This window comes from Sturnus vulgaris, chromosome 22 (genome assembly GCF_052056855.1).
Source record: "Sturnus vulgaris isolate bStuVul1 chromosome 22, bStuVul1.hap1, whole genome shotgun sequence".
Classification (NCBI taxonomy): domain Eukaryota; kingdom Metazoa; phylum Chordata; class Aves; order Passeriformes; family Sturnidae; genus Sturnus; species Sturnus vulgaris.
Genome location: NC_142264.1, coordinates 1,706,589 through 1,721,918, shown reverse-complemented (window position 1 = coordinate 1,721,918; position 15,330 = coordinate 1,706,589). Strand labels below are relative to the sequence as shown.

At 55.5% G+C, this 15,330-nt stretch overlaps 1 protein-coding gene across 2 annotated transcripts in view; it reads left to right on the top strand.

The window, feature by feature from the left end:
• Window positions 1-12,570, top strand: part of LOC106855368 (carboxyl-terminal PDZ ligand of neuronal nitric oxide synthase protein-like) — a 28,362-nt gene extending 15,792 nt beyond the window's left edge. Inside the window, exons 3-11 of one of the 2 annotated variants that reach the window (XM_088177469.1) lie at window positions 4,982-5,074; window positions 5,677-5,735; window positions 7,149-7,257; window positions 7,554-7,695; window positions 8,082-8,242; window positions 9,267-9,434; window positions 10,065-10,242; window positions 10,475-10,832; window positions 10,930-12,570. In XM_088177469.1, the coding sequence (XP_088033595.1) occupies window positions 4,982-5,074; window positions 5,677-5,735; window positions 7,149-7,257; window positions 7,554-7,695; window positions 8,082-8,242; window positions 9,267-9,434; window positions 10,065-10,242; window positions 10,475-10,832; window positions 10,930-11,404 (1,743 nt within the window). In that variant the 3' untranslated portion in view covers window positions 11,405-12,570. The remainder of the gene's footprint in view (window positions 1-4,981; window positions 5,075-5,676; window positions 5,736-7,148; window positions 7,258-7,553; window positions 7,696-8,081; window positions 8,243-9,266; window positions 9,435-10,064; window positions 10,243-10,474; window positions 10,833-10,929) is intronic. The other variant, XM_088177470.1, reaches the window with a different exon arrangement.
• The last annotated feature ends 2,760 nt before the right edge of the window (window positions 12,571-15,330 follow it).

Sequence of the window (15,330 nt, the reverse complement as noted above, 5' to 3'; positions counted from 1 at the left end):
CTGCTTTTGTCCCACCCTTTCTTAAAAGCTGACGAAAAAGCTTTGTTCTAGGACAGTCCGTGGTGGAAAAGACTAATTAAAGAGCCACTGCTAGCCCTGGGCTCCCAGCAGCTCCCATCACCTGCAGGAGCCCCACTCACCCCCCTGGGTGTAACTGTTTTTTCTTCCACATCCTTTTGACTGGTGCAGAGAAATATCTGAACTCCAGCCACATCTTTGCCATGTCACCTTAAGGTGGAAAGATTGAGTTATCCTTAAGGGCTGTCTGAGACTTCAGCAGTGTGGGACCTCCCAAGGATAAAACCTGTGGAAAATGAGAAGGGGGATGAAGGGGAAGGCCTGTATTACCATGTCCATCAGAATGCTTTGAAGCTCAGATGAAAAAGGAGAACTGGACAAAACGCAGCTCTTTCTCTTTCTCCCCCTTATGTGATCAGCCTCCAGCTGCTGCAGCCAGGGCAGCATCCTCACAGCCCCTGCCCGAGGTCAGCCAGGGATCCTTGGGATGGACTGGGGCCACATTTCCTTGGGGAGCGGCATCTACAGAGAGTTTGCTGGATGGTGGAAGGAGCTCATTTAAATGAGAAAAACGACTTCGACTCCATTGCCAGCATTCTCCTTGCCTATTGTACTCCCTTTTCGGTTTCTGCTTTCCAGTGAGCAGTTTTATGTTTCCAAGGATCATAAATTCTCATTTTTCCACTGGGCAGGAGGTGCACTCCTGGTCTCCAGTGCTTCCTGCGTCGCTTTTGTGTCCGTGTTGCCCAGCTACTGCAGCACAGCCCCAGGCTATGCCCGGCCCATTCAGAGCGGGTGCCCCGGAGGGCACCGGGGTTCACGGCATTCCAACAGGCACAGGATTCCCAAGGGGCACACAGCGAGGGCTGCACTGACCGGGGCTGGCAGTGACCTCGGGAAGGTGGGATGTGATGCTGAAGGGGGGATCAGAGGCTGGACAGCAAGCAGCCTGTGGGAATGGACACTGCTGGTTTGTCAGCTCCAGGGCAGCACGGGCTGAGCCCCACTCTGAGAACTCTGGAGTTTTCCATAGCATCAGTTCCAAGGGCAGCACTCCAAGCATGGGTAGTTCAAACAGCAGCCGAGATAACACCCTGTCCTCACACCGTGTAGGTCAGCTGGCTTGAAATTAATTACATTCCTGAGCTGGAAATACTTGGATTCATCATGGCTTTAAATCCTAAAATGGGACTCGTATAGTACCAGGGGAAGGGAAGGGAAGGGAGGGAAGGGAAGGGAAGGGAAGGGAAGGGAAGGGAAGGGAAGGGAAGGGAAGGGAAGGGAAGGGAAGGGAAGGGAAGGGAAGGGAAGGGAAGGGAAGGGAAGGGAAGGGAAGGGAAGGGAAGGGAAGGAGCAGGGGCTGGGGGTTCTGCCCGGAGCCGGTCAGTCGGGGGGCAGAGCTGAGCTCATTCCCACCTCCTCATTGCCATGCTCCCTGTGTCCTGTGCTGGGGAAGGGGCTGGGCCAGGCTATTGTTGGGGGTTGTTTATGGACACATAGATCCTGCAGCCTGCCAGGGCTGGCCCGAGGGGAGGCCAGGGCAGGACAGCAGGCTGAGGGCTGGCTGGAGAATTTACAGCCACAGGAAGAAGTCGCTGGTTTCCAAGCCTGTGGCATCTTCCTACGGGCATGCAAATAAGGACATACCCAGCTGTGACTGGGGGCACTGACGTACTCTGACTTCAAAAACCTGCAGAGCCTCTGCTTTTGTTTCCCTTAATACAACTTAAAACACCATTTGAACCATGGCCAGGAGCATGTTCCGGCCTTGCTGCTCCTTGTTAATGAAAAAGATGCATTTTTTGGAAGCAGAGACTGCCTCCAAGACCTGCAAACTCTCTATTTTATGACAGTTTTCATTTGCATAATGAAGGCCCTGATACCTTCAGTAATTAATCACATTAAGAATTGCTTCCTTGAATAACTCTATTCATGCAGGTTGTTCCTAGTGCTGGAAACTGCACATGATTTCCAATGTGCATTAGCCCAAGCTTCATCAGCAGATGGAAGCTGGTAACTGCATGTGTAATTTATATCTGCTTGGGTGGAATTATCCAATGAAATATGCATCACACGGCACCATTAACATTTCTAGTCATACAGTCTTTAGCTCATGGGTAAGTTAATATTTCATGCCAGCAGTGTGTGGGACTGTATGAAAGGCAAGGACTTGAACACAGGGATTTAAGAGCAGGAGTGGAAAGTATTCCAGGTCAAACACAGCTGATATAGAATTAATGACGCTGCTAAAATAAATGAAATTAATTACCCTTTTTGACCTGCATTTTTTTATAAAATGTCCCACCTTGCCTCCATAGTTAAGAAAGCTGCCAGGCTGCTGTATCACCACTTGCAGGGGCAGCTCCAGATCCTTTAGCATCCAGAAAGCTTTTCCCCATAGGACAGCACAAACAATAGGAGAATAATGATTGAATCGTGGAAGGCAGCAGAGAGAAATGCTGCTGTGTGGGTTTGGAATTGTCAGTAACCTTGACAAATCTGGGGGAGAAAAACCCATCAATTCAATTGGAAGAAGAAAATCAGTGACTAGACTGCTGTGACAGCAGTGACAGGTCAGGCTGGAGCCTGGAGCCAGGATGGAAGTTGGGTTATGCATGAACGTTCTACAGGAGAAAGTCAGCTGTCTCAGAGTGCCTTTTCCCATGTGCTTTCCTGTCCTTATATAAATCATAGTTCATTAAAATACTGATTCCTGCTTGCTAGGAAGTAATTAAATGACTGAAGCTGTGTTCCATCTGCCTTTTCTGGAGAGATGGAGAGAGAGTCCAAGCTGAGCTGGTGTGATGTGAGCCTGAGGCTCTGCCCTCCTCACAGTGCTCTCACCCAGCTGATGTTCCTGTGCTGGGGCATGGGACATCCTACAGCTTCTGCTTCAGGGTTTCACCCTTTAGAAAAGATTTGAGGAACCAACGAGTTTTAACTGTTTTCAGGCCAAGCTGGTTCTGGCCATGGCTGGGCTGTGTGCTCCAACAAGGATGCAGCAGTGGCCACGGGCTCCATGGAGAGAGAAGGACCAACAAACTCCTTCCTCACTGAGGCCACTGTGGCCACATCCAGCTTGCAGTGCTGCTCAGCCCTGCACATGTCCCAGAGCCAGGCTGGGGTGGTGCTGTGTGGGAGCTGGCTGGAGTTCCCTGGGTTTAGACTCTTGCCATCACTCCTGGCAGCACCCACAGATTCGCTGCTGCTGCTCCCAATTGTTCCTTTCTGTCCAAGAGAGAAAGAAAAAGCATCTCTGCAAAATCCAGGCTTGGACTTTGCTTAAAGCCTTTGAGTAAAGAGCCTTGTTTGAATGTAATTGCACCCCTGTTGCTACAATGGGAAAATACACTGTATTGCTCTTTCTTGGAAAGCTCAGCTAGTATTTTCCCAGCCATTTGTGTATAAAGAAAGATAAACAGCTCTTTAGCGGGCAGAACAGTCTATCCCGGGTTTATTGACATTCATGGAGCAGACAAGGACAAACAGTTTGGTGAGGGAGGGGAGGGGGAGCAGCTGGGCACCAGGGGTGGAGGGTGGGGAAGCCCTCTCAGGTGCTGAGCCTGGTGAGTGCATCTGCCTGGCCCCAGACCCACCGGCACTGCTGCATCCCCCTGGGCCCCCCGGCAGCCTGCAGGATGCACTCACCACCTCACCCTTCCTCTCACTCCTCCCCATAAATAAAAAACGTGTATAGCTAATTTAGCTCCAGCTTCACACGCAATAGCACTATAGATAGATTTTTAAAGAGCTTGTCTGAAAGTAATAATTCATGGGGAGATCAAAAGGCTGTGGTTTAATCCGGGGTCTGTCTGATACCATAAACCTTGCAAAGTGCTAAGAATTCAATGAGCAGCATCAAAAGCCTGATAAACATGAAAGCCACCCAATTTTCTGTCTGCGAAGCTGGCGTGGCTCACAATGGGTGATGGGGAGTGGGGAAGATGTGTATCTCCTCTGCAGAGCTTGGGTGACAGCCACACACAGTCCTGCAACTTCAGCATCCCAAAAGAGGTGCCTGGACTCACATTAACATCTCACGTGCTCCCTGCACATCCCCAACTGTATAAAGAAATCAGAGTTCTAATTAGATGTCTAATTACATGGCCTAGGTAGATTTCAGGCTGTTTGGCATTTCCTTTTCCTCCACATCCACAAATCAGAGTCTGCATTGATTCGCCAAAGCAACGTGACAAAGTGGTGGATTTCAAACAGGGACTGCAAAAAATATAGAGTATCAAAATGTTTGGAAGCTGAAAATGGTGCTTAAAATGGGGACAGGAAGGATGAGTGCTGTAAACAAAGGTCTCAAGAGTAGAAGGGCTCTGCCATGCTTCTAACTGTCAGCTAAGCAACATTTAAAAGCCAGTGTTCAATTTTTAACACAAATGGAGGTGAGCTCAGGCTGCAGACACCTGCAGGGTTTTTCTCCAGAGATACTGATCCCACAGAGGTTAATGTGATTATGCAAATAACTGAGGTATAATTGTGTTACTGCCGCCCATCTGGCCCTCCCTGCAGCTCCTGAGTGATTTTGTATTCCCTGTGCAGCACAGTGCTGACACACAAGGGCACCCGAGATGTCACTGCTTGGTGTTTGCTGCAGGTGCCACCTCCCCATCAGACCTCTGGAGCAAAGTCCTGCTGGACCAGACATGGCCAATGCATCGGGAATGCTCTTCCCAGATCCAAATTAACAGTCTGGATGTAGTCCAGAGGATTGAAGTCCACTTGTCCTCTCCCAAGGGATGCTCCTGACAAAGCCAAGATCCTGCCTGGCATCCCAGCTACTGCACCAAGTCCTTCCCAAAACTGTTTTTCTCAGCAGAATAAAACAAATTCCCACCTCCCTCAGCAGTTGGGATTAAACCAAAACCTGACATTTTCATGCCAGACACTGACTATCACACACTGTCCCAGTACCCCCAGCACTCTCTTACACTTGGGTTTTTCTTCCCACCAGTACGAATTCAAGGCCAAGAATATTAAGAAGAAGAAGGTGAGCATCATCGTGTCCGTGGACGGGGTGAAGGTGATCCTGCGCAAGAAGCAGAAGGTGAGGCTGCTCCAGCCCAGGGATAGTCACACTCCGAACCAAAACTGGCCTTTTCTTCAAAAACACCCAGAATTTGTACATGAAAACACTCCAGTTTCCATCCAACTAATAACAAAACCTTGCTGGAAAGAGAGTGAGAATATTACATGTGGGAAGAGGATTTTTTTCTATCAGGAAAATTTATCTCTCAGGAGATACTGGTTCTTTTTTTTTGCTAATACCAGAAAGCCTTTTCTAGGCTGCCTGGTCTGAGCACCCCTCAGCTCTTTGCCCAACTGTCCTTTCCAGCCACTGCATCCAGGTCTCCTAAGCCTCAGCTCCAAGCCATCTTCCCCAAAATGTGTAACTCTTCTGCATATTTGATGTTATAAATTAATCTTAGGAACCATTTTCAGCCCTGAAGGCTGTGATCAGATATGATAAACGATGAAGAAAAATCTATTTTTATCTGAAATACTGTTGAAACAGCCGTGGCTCATCTAGTCACACTACAGCCTGAATTGTGGCTTGGGACAAAAGCAGTGTTCCCCAAGTTTCCTGCCCTTCAGTTTGGTGGAGTTTCACTTTCACCTGATTTACTGTAATTTTGTCTCTGCTTACAGAGAAAGGAGTGGGCCTGGGACGAGAGTAAGATGGTGGTGATGCACGATCCTGTGTACAGGTACATGGCAGGGGATTCAACCAGGGAGGGCCAGTCAGCCCTGGGGGATCCATGCCCTTCCTCCCACCTGCAGAGACCCCTCCACCAAGGCTTTCCAAAGGACCATCTAATATTAACGAGGGTACAAAGTTACTGCTGCTGGAGAATCCTTTTCATACATTTTTGAGAGCCAGATGGACTGAATTCGCTTTGAAGCTGCCTCTGCTTTGAAGAGGGTTAGACTGGGTGACCCTGGAGTGCTTCAGCCTGGATTACTCTGATTCTGCCTCTGAAGACAGGCTTCCCATGGCTCTCCCTATGCTTCTAAAGCAGGGCCTTACTCTAAGGTGTAAGTGCTCACTGGGATTAACCCTTACAGACGTGGCAAGAAAGCACTGACTTTCCATAGCACCTTCTATGGGGTATTGAGGTATTCCAGAGAGCACAAGCCCCACCCAGAGGTTTACACCGAGCATAAACCTGGTGCCTCAGGAGCCCCTGGGGATGGGAATTGACCCCAGGGATGGTGCATGGCCTGAGGATGGGTTAAGAGCACAGGGTACTCCAGGCTGTTAGATCTGCAAAGTGAATTATTGTACCACGAACACTGAGCCCACAGCCCTGAGAACTGGGATCCTCAACATTGGTTTTTGGGATCAGAGCCTTTAGTGAGGAGAGGAGGAGCAGAGGATGTGCTGATGCATTATCTGTGCCTGCTTCTCACCTCTGGCTTTCTTTGAAGATTACTACAAGATGTGGTACATTTGCAATAACTGCTGTAAGTTCAACACCCAAAAAATACCAGTGACAGAAAGAGTAGAAGAAAGAAAACATTTCAAGAATCCCTTTGGTATCTTCTCTATGCAGAGCTGAACTCACTTGTCACATTTTCACCTAATTAAATCAAACATACATAAAAATCTTCAAAATGGTTTTGCAGTACAAGGAGAAGAGTCGGCCTGAGCAGCAGAGAGAGGAATCCTCTGAGTGCACCCAGCATCCCTGGGAGAGGCTTTTGTGCTGTGCCACCTGCCCACTGCCAAGGAGGGACCCTGAGGGTCCCCAGGGACAGGGCAGTCAGCACCATGCAGGCAGTTCTGCCTCAATGCAGCCTGGGCAGGGGTTAATTGCTGGGGTTAAAAATAGACACTTGCTTTCCAAGACTATAGATTTTTTTTCGCTTTCCCACAGGATCTTTAAAAAGCTTTTGCCTACTTCAGAAACCAGAAGGTTTTCTATCAAGCCTGAAACGCTCTCTAAATCCATCCCCCCTGCCTTGAAAATTGCAGGAGGGGCCATGCACCAGCATTGCCTCATTCCTCCAATCCTGGGGGCTGCAAACCAGCCCATCCTGGGGACACACAGCAGCAGAGGTGGTCTGGAGGGCAGAGATTCCTCATGGTGTTTAATTCCCTTTGTCTCTCTCCCACCTAGAATTTTCTACGTCTCTCACGACTCGCAAGACCTGAAAATATTCAGTTACATCGCAAGGGACGGCGCAAACAACTCCTTCAGGTGCAACGTCTTCAAATCCAAGAAGAAGGTAGGATTATCCTGGGGATGCACCCACACGACTGTGGGGTCAGGGGGTGCAGATCCCTGGGGAATGACCGAGGCAGCGCCAGTGCTGGGTGTCCCGAAAAACAACGTGCCTGGTGCCCAGCCCGGGCAGTGGCACATTCCACACAGGGAAAGGAGCCCCCAGACCCAGAGTGAGGAACCGGGGGGCACTGCTGGAGCAGCCAGCACAGGAGGAGACGGCCAGGGCAGGGTGGGAGGTAGGGAGGGAAGGCTGGGGCAGCGGTGGCTGCAGGGCTGAGCCCGGGGCTCTCTCCGCAGAGCCAGGCCATGCGCGTGGTGCGCACCGTGGGACAGGCGTTCGAGGTGTGCCACAAGCTGAGCCTGCAGCACGCCCTGCAGAACGCCGACGGGCAGGCCGACGGTGCCAGCGACAAATCGGCCGAGGAGCAGCCGCTGGAAGGTGACTCCCGGCTCCTGAGGGGTGGGGGAAGCCCCTCCCTAAGGCAGCGGTGCGGGGATGCTTTGGGGTGGGGACACGAAAGGTGGCGCCTCCTTCATGGGAGAGAGGTTTGGGCCCCTTTGGATGGGGAGCATGGGGAATCTGCCCTGCCTGCCCACTCCTGCTGAGCGCTGGGGAGGGGCAGGCTGAGTCCCCTCATATCTGCAGCCCCTCAGCCATCCCATTCCCTCCCTCCTGCCCCTTCACAGCATGCTGAGACTTGGAGCAAGTCCTGGCCCTTGTCCCTGAGCTTCCCCCAGCTCCCAGCCCTGCACGGGGCCCCGGCTCTTCCTTCTATCCTGCACAGGGAAGGGAGGCTCAGACTCATGTGTCCATCTTGTTTGAAGTTCACCAGATAAAGGGCTCCAAGATCACGGATGTGGACGAGGTTGGCATTGATACTGGTGGCATCTGTGTGTCCGAGAGGGGACCCAGAGAGCTGCCAGGTGCCAGGGGGGACTTCAGCATGCTGAAATCTGGGCAAACCTCAAAGGAAAAGAACGGCCAGGTAATGGAGGGTCGGATGGAGGACGCTTCATGTGCTCTGCTGCTGCTGAGGGCCCTCTGCTCAGGGTCACTGTATCATGGCTTGATTTGGAGGTGCTTTCATGGAGACCCCATTGCAGCCCTCCCTGCTGGCTCCCTGCTCAGGACAGGCTGTTCAGCTCCCAGTTCACCTGCAGCAAGGCTGTACAGGTCCAGTGCTGGGGTGGGGGTTGAGGGGAGAGGCAGGGGTGGGGGCTGCAGCGCATGGCTGAGCAGGCTTCACACACCAACCAGGGTGGATTTCTGTGCCCTCAGCGCTGCCCTGCAGCAGTTGCTTGTTTGACTGCCCTGGCAGTGATCCCTGGCTCCCCTGTGCTCCAGGCCCAGGGAACAACGTCCCCAGGAGGCCCAGCCCTGGCAGTGCAGGCACCCAAGCACGTTCAGCTCAAGCAGCAGCTCCACCTTAATGAATGGGTGCTCCACAGAGCTCTGGGAGCACTTCCCAGAGGCCTGAATGGCATTGCTTCAGCTCACACAACAGTAACGCTCACAGGGCCTGGCTGGAAACAGCTGCAGTGACATGCACTCCATGGGATTCGTTTGTGTGCCTGGAAAGGCCTTTCCTGTGCATTCCTTCTGGCACTGCCCTAGCAGGGAAGGGCAGGAGCAGGAAGGGCAGTGGCCACAGACACTGGCAAATGCTCCAGGCACTAGGACACCGCCCAGCCTGGGCAGCCACAGCACGGAAAGGTGGTGGAGTGTTTGAGTCACTCCCTGCTGTCTCCTCCTGGGGAGACCTGGGGACCTGCCCTCCCCAGACACAGCCAAGGCAGCTCTGCCAGGTCTCTGGGAAAAACCTCTCAGAAACACTGTCCTGGGGATCCCAGAGATGTGCAGAGCTGACAACAGCCCAAGGCTGCCCCTCAACACCCCCTTGGTGTGCAGAGGCTCCTCTGCTGCGCTGGGGTCAGTGGCATGGGGAACCAAAATCCAGATCCCAGCCTGAGCCGGTCAATCCGCTCACCTGCCCATTTCTTTGTGCCCAGGATGCTGAAAACTGCTCCCTCCACCTGGCCAGCTCCCAGCAGCTGCTCAGCCCGAGCAGCCCCTGCTCCTCGGCCTCCATCACCCCGCTGGCCTCCCAGCACTGCCTCCAGCTGCTCCAGCAGCAGCTCCTCCAGCAGCAGCAGCAGACGCAGGTGGCTGTGGCCCAGGTACACGTCCTGCCCTCCCCTCAGGGGGCACCAGCCCTTCTCCTCCCCCTGCCCCAGCGTCCAGCCGGGCTAGGCCGACAGCGGGGCAGGTGGGAGTGGGCCGGGCCCCTCGCAGCAGTGCTGGCAGCATTCCCAATTGCACAGCTCTCAGCAGAGTTTGCAGCGTCGCTTGCAGCCTGGCTCGCAGCATTGCTTTTAGCGCCACGTGCAGCATCGCTTGCGGCACAGCTGAGCTCCCCCAGACAAGGAGCTGGCTGTGCACACAGCCCCAGGCTGCTCTAGGAGTGTTGCACGGTCCGGTAGAGCCCCCCAGCTCCCGTTTCACCCCATCTCATCCCGTTTTTGGAAACCATCCCACCCCCAATGCAGCATCAGAGCGGGGAGCCCGGCGCCTCCCGGCCGGGCACCTGCCCTACGCGTTTCTCGTTACCGGAGGGGCAGCAGGACACCCCGCACACCCCCGGGTGCCGCCGCATCCCCGCCCGCGGCTGGACCGGCTCGGGGGCGCCGGTGGGGGGTGGCGCGGCGGGGCCGGCAGGGGGCGCTGTGGCGCCGCCGGTACCGGGCTCTCCCGGGATGCTCCTCCCGCCCCGAGTCATCCCGTCCGCATCCCCCCGGCCCGTCTCGCAGGTGCAGCTGCTGAAGGACCAACTGGCGGCCGAGACAGCGGCACGGATCGAGGCGCAGGCCCGGGTGAGGCAGCTCCTGCTGACCAACCGCGACCTGCTGCAGCACGTCTCCCTGCTGGTGCGGCAGCTGACGGTGCTAGAGGCCCGGGAGGAGCACCGGGATGAGCATCGGCAGCCGGGTGAGCACAGTGACGCACTCACTGGGGTTGTTTGGGTGCTGGTGTGCCCCCAGCTCCATCCCTCTGGACAACCACTGCATTCCTTGAAATGACAGGAAGCAACCAGAGTGCTCCTAGTACCATCCCAGCAGGCTCTGGGGGTCTGGGGCATTTCTGCACCCTTCAAATTGCAGGGGAGCAGCTGGTTTGAAGAGCCCCAGTTTTTCACATGCCCCTTGTCCGTCTCTCACAGTTGACCGCTCCTTGCAAAACCTGTCCCTGGCCCAGTCCCTCTCCCTGAACCTGAAGAACCACTACAGCCTGGACGTGCACCTGCCGTCCACCTCCACCCCCGCCAGCATCCTGGGCAGCCCCGTGGCCCCCGGCTCGCTGCCTTCCCTGGGCCCCAGGGACTCCTACCTCAACCTTGTCAGCCTGGACAGGGGCAGCCACCGCTACGGCAGCAAGGAGGGGGATGAGTGCCTGGCCGTGCTGGAGGGGCAGGATGGGCTCAGCCGGCGCGTGGAGGGCTCCGAGGTCAGCGACTTCGCTCTGCTCAACGGGAGCAGCCGGCAGAAAGCAGACGACACAGACAGAGGGGACGAGGACAGGTAGAGTGTGCCACCTCTGTCTCCTGCAGCAGGAACACCCCGAGTGCTGCAGGTAAGTACTGGCCCATCACCTCCTCTCTCTGCTTTCCCTCCGCAGGCGGCAGCCGCCCATTCCCAAGCTCAACCCACCACCGCCCATCCTGCGCAAAAGGTCAAGCAAGACCTCCCCGAGCCTGGAAGTGGAGGTGAAGCCCGAGAGCACTGCCCACCTGAGCCTACCCAGTGCCAGCATCTCCAGCCTCACCAGCATCACTGCCAGCTCCCTCACCCTCTTGGACCCTGAGGCGAGGACTCCTGCACGGAGTGCTGCCTCCAGCACGGAGCCTGGCCCTGCCGGGACCTGCCAGCGTGCTCTGGGCAAGGACAGGACTGGAGAGAGCGGGCCAATGTCACCCTTGGCCAGCATCCATGACCCAACAGCCAGTGAGACCCTGGCCAAGGAGTTGGTGGCCCTGGGCAGCCCCACGGACAGCTCACTGCCCTTCTCCCCTGCAGATGACACCTGCTTACACATCAGCTTCTCTGAAGATGAGTTGGACACTGCCGTGGGGCCCAGCAGAGTCCCCTCTTAGTGGGGCCACAGGCGGTAGCTGGTGGCCGGCAGCCCCAGCAGCTCCGTCCACAACTCTGCGCTGGGACTGGGCTATGAGACAGGTCCCTTTCCTGTCGCTGTCCCACGTAACAGCTTCCCCTGCCACCTACAGGGCCACCCCACAGGACGGGACTGGCCAGCCCTGCCTCAGTCTGCACCAGCTCACACTGCTGTCATACTGCCATCCTGTCCCTGCTCACACAGCCAGGGATGCTCACAGCAGACAATTCCCAGGGAGCTGAAGGGTGGAAGCCCTGGGCAGGGCACAGTGCAGTGCTGTGGGACAAGAGGCTGTTCTGGTTCATCAGTTGCCACCCGTGGCAGCCTGAGCAGGGCCATGCAGCACAGCCATGGTGTCACTCCCCTGCCCAGCTCCCCAGGGTGTGTCCCAGACTGCCACAACACTAGGTCTCTCCAGGGCTACCAGCGTCCACCAGCCCTGCTTTGGGGACAGCAGCCCCACCACTGTGTCCCCATGCAGTGAAGCCACCACTGCCTCCATAGGTGCCTTTTCCCACTCCCCAGCACCCACTGCTCACACAGGTTGGGCCACCCCTCTGAGGCCACTGATGGGTGCAGGGTTGGCTCTGGGAGCCTGCAGGAAGGGTGCACCCTATGTCTTGGGGTCAGGGCAGAGAGCCCTCCCGTGCCCCCTGAGTTGCTGGTGGCTGCAGGCAGGACACTGCTCCTTGTGCTGATTTTAGGATATTATGTTTGGTTTGGTTTTGGTTTCAGAAATACGAGTGTCCTGGGAGGAGTTAAGGAAGAAGCTGACAGTGGAGTGAAGGGCAGGTTTTGTGGAGGGCCCGAGGTGATGCTCATCCACCTTGGTTGTTTGTCAGAGGGTGTTGGGAAAGTGTCAGAGAGTCAAGTTGGGAAGTGTCAAGCAGAAGTGGAGACTTGGAGCAGCCTTGCTGCCTGTCCCTGGCATGGTGCTGCTCCTACGGGGAGAGGGGGGTGACAAGACATGCACCCAGAGCTGGCCATGGCAGTGACAGAGCTGACGGGGAGCTGGGGACCGGGCTGGGGGTTGTAAAGCTCGGCTGGGCTGTCCCGTAGTGTCGTAGTGACAGCCCAGCCCCTCCATAGGATGCTGCGGTTTGGTAATGGACTTTTAAAGAAAAAAATAAAGGTGTCAGATTTGCAGAGCCAGTGCTGTGTCTCTGCCCCGTGGGGCCTGTGCACAGGGGGTCCTGAGCTTGTGGGGTAGACTGGGAACTCCCAGGTATTCCTAAAGAATGCTCTGTGAACAGCCCCTGACAGGATGGGCACCAGCAGGCAGGGCCCTGCTTCCCACACGCTCCTTTTGCTCTTTCCTGGTCCCATTTCTACTCCTGAAATAAGTCCTGGCTCCAGCACACAGGATGGAGGGCGGGAGAATGCAGATAGCAAAGCCAGATGGGATGGGACCAGTGGAATGCCAGAGCACTGGGATCCCAAGGGCTGCCCACAGCCAGGATGGGTGAGAGACGCCTGCCCTCTGCAGACTCCTGACCCTTGCAAGATGAGGAAGAAAATCCAGGGGCAATTCAACACAGAGACTCCAGGATGGACAAGGACCCTGTGAGATTATCCCCCCCATGCAGGACAGGAGGTCAAATGGAGGGACCCAGCACCCAGAACCTCTGTGGGGTCTCAGGACCACTCTGCATCCCTCCATGGAGTGGGTGCAGTCTCCAGCAGGGCAGAGTGGGGAGCAGGGAGCCCCTTCCCCAGGCCCACTGCAGACATCTGCCGGGGGGCTGCCTGCGTGGGGAGGGGGCACTTCCAGCCCAGAGCCTTATTATGCTTCCTTCATGGGAAGAAACTTTTTCCTTTGCTGTCTGCTAAGCTGCTAGCAATCATCAGGCAGGCAGGTGGTAAAGATTCATATCCATCAAACAATGCCATTTAGTTTGTAACCTGTGACTAAATCTGGTGTTAGCTTTAATTTCAGAGTCTGCTTTAGGGCTCGCTTGTTAATCTCTATGCAAAGCAGATGAAATGAATATGCAGCATTTTGGATGTAATTGTACGGCTTCAATTCAGCACTATAATTTTCCAAACAGGATCTTGCAATCAAGCTTCTATTCATTAGTGTATAAACAATTTAGTTTCTCAGCTCTCCAGTATGCCAATCATCTCAATGGAGTGAGCATCTCCAACAGAAAGAGGAGGAAAGTTTCCTTTGTGTAACAGAGGTAAAAGTTGCTCCATACTTCAGACAATTCCCGCCCAGCAGATCCACACCATTCCAACAGAAGTGGACGGTTCCTTGTGCCCCCACAACACTGACCAGCTGCAAACACCACTCGGGGGGGGGTGATGCTCCAGTGATCTCAGCTCATGTAGCCCCAGGCCCTTCAGGAATTCTGCCTGTGAGACCTCAGCAGAAGAGCCTAGATCCCATAGGACCAGGCTGCCTGGAAAGGTGTAAACATGCAGCACTTCAGCACACTCCAGTGATGCTCAGGGCTCCCTGAGGGCCCACGACTCTGGGGAGGGGGTGGCCACCCCAGCCCAAGCCCCTTCCACGTCCCTATCCCCCTGACACCACACACCCCACACTAGCTCAGCCCTCCTGGCCAGCGCCACACGACAGAGCCCTGGGGCCATCCCACACCTGGTGCCAGTAGCAGCTCCCTCATGGAGGACAAGGCCGGGGTGACACAGGAGTGGGTGGGGGACAGGTGTTGATCTCCGGGGCCCAGCACCCTCGCGGCTGGTGCTTTCCTCGGCGGGGACCCGAGGGTGCCGCGCACACGCGAGCGCCTCCGGCACCCGCCCGCATCCCCATCCCCATCCCTGCGCACCCATCGCCCTCCTGGGAGGTGAGGAGGGACCAGCCCAGAGCCGCGACAAAGGGAAGCGCCGTCGGCGGAGCCGCTCAGCGCGGTCTCCGTTTCCAAATGAATATCGACAGCGCTAATTACAGGCCGCCATGCAGACAGCTTATTAGCTTGTCACAAAAAGACGGTATTGAACTCGGAGCCCGCGGTATTCACGGAGCGCAGCAAGACGCTCCCCAGACAGCACAGCGAACCAGGCAGGCGAACAACCTCCAGCAAAACTAATTACTTCCTGATTGTCTACGGCCACCCACTGGGTATAATAGTATAGACTAAATTTGGCATATACATAACTAAGCACTCGGCACCAATTTGGTGTACAATAATCATCCTCTGTGTTGCATAATTAAAATCTGATCACTTGGAATAATTATTTCATATTCCCAGTATCGGGTGAAGATTGCATAATGTGGCAGAAGTGTGAGCCTGGCAGTGGAACGATCCACTTCCACAGGCGTGAGCCCCCCGGGAAGAACATCCCAGCTCCGGGCACGGTGAGAGACCCGCTCGGCACCGGCTGCCCCCGCCACGGCCATGACCCTGCGGGAAGGGGCTGTGCAGGCTGCTGGTCAGCACCGGCTGCGGAGGAGCTGCGATCACCTTATCCCTGCTCTCCACGGAGCACGGCCCCGGTGGGGCAGGACTGTACCCGCCAGGACACGCTGTCCTGCTGTCCCCACGCAAGCAATCCCCGCATTGACCTTTCCAGCCTGGCTGCTGCCCCGCTGCCCGCCCGGCCGGGATGCTCATCGCCCGACTCCATTGTGCTCGGGCATCTGCTAAAGGCATTTGGAAAGACACGGCAATAAAAAATAAAAATCAAGTGGAACGTGTGTGTCTAATCCATTAACTTCCTCCGGCGGCTCCCCGGGGACCCGGCGAGGAGCAGAAAGAATACGTGGATATTGCACGCGCCCTGGCACCTTGTCCCCGGGCCAGCCCCGCCGCTGGCCGCTGCCACGGGCTCATAAATCACTGCGGGCGACAGCGTTTCACAGCTCGCTTCCCAGCCAGGATATGGCCATTCCTGCTGATTACACGGCCGGCGCGCGGGGGAAGCTGCATCTCCCACTTCCAG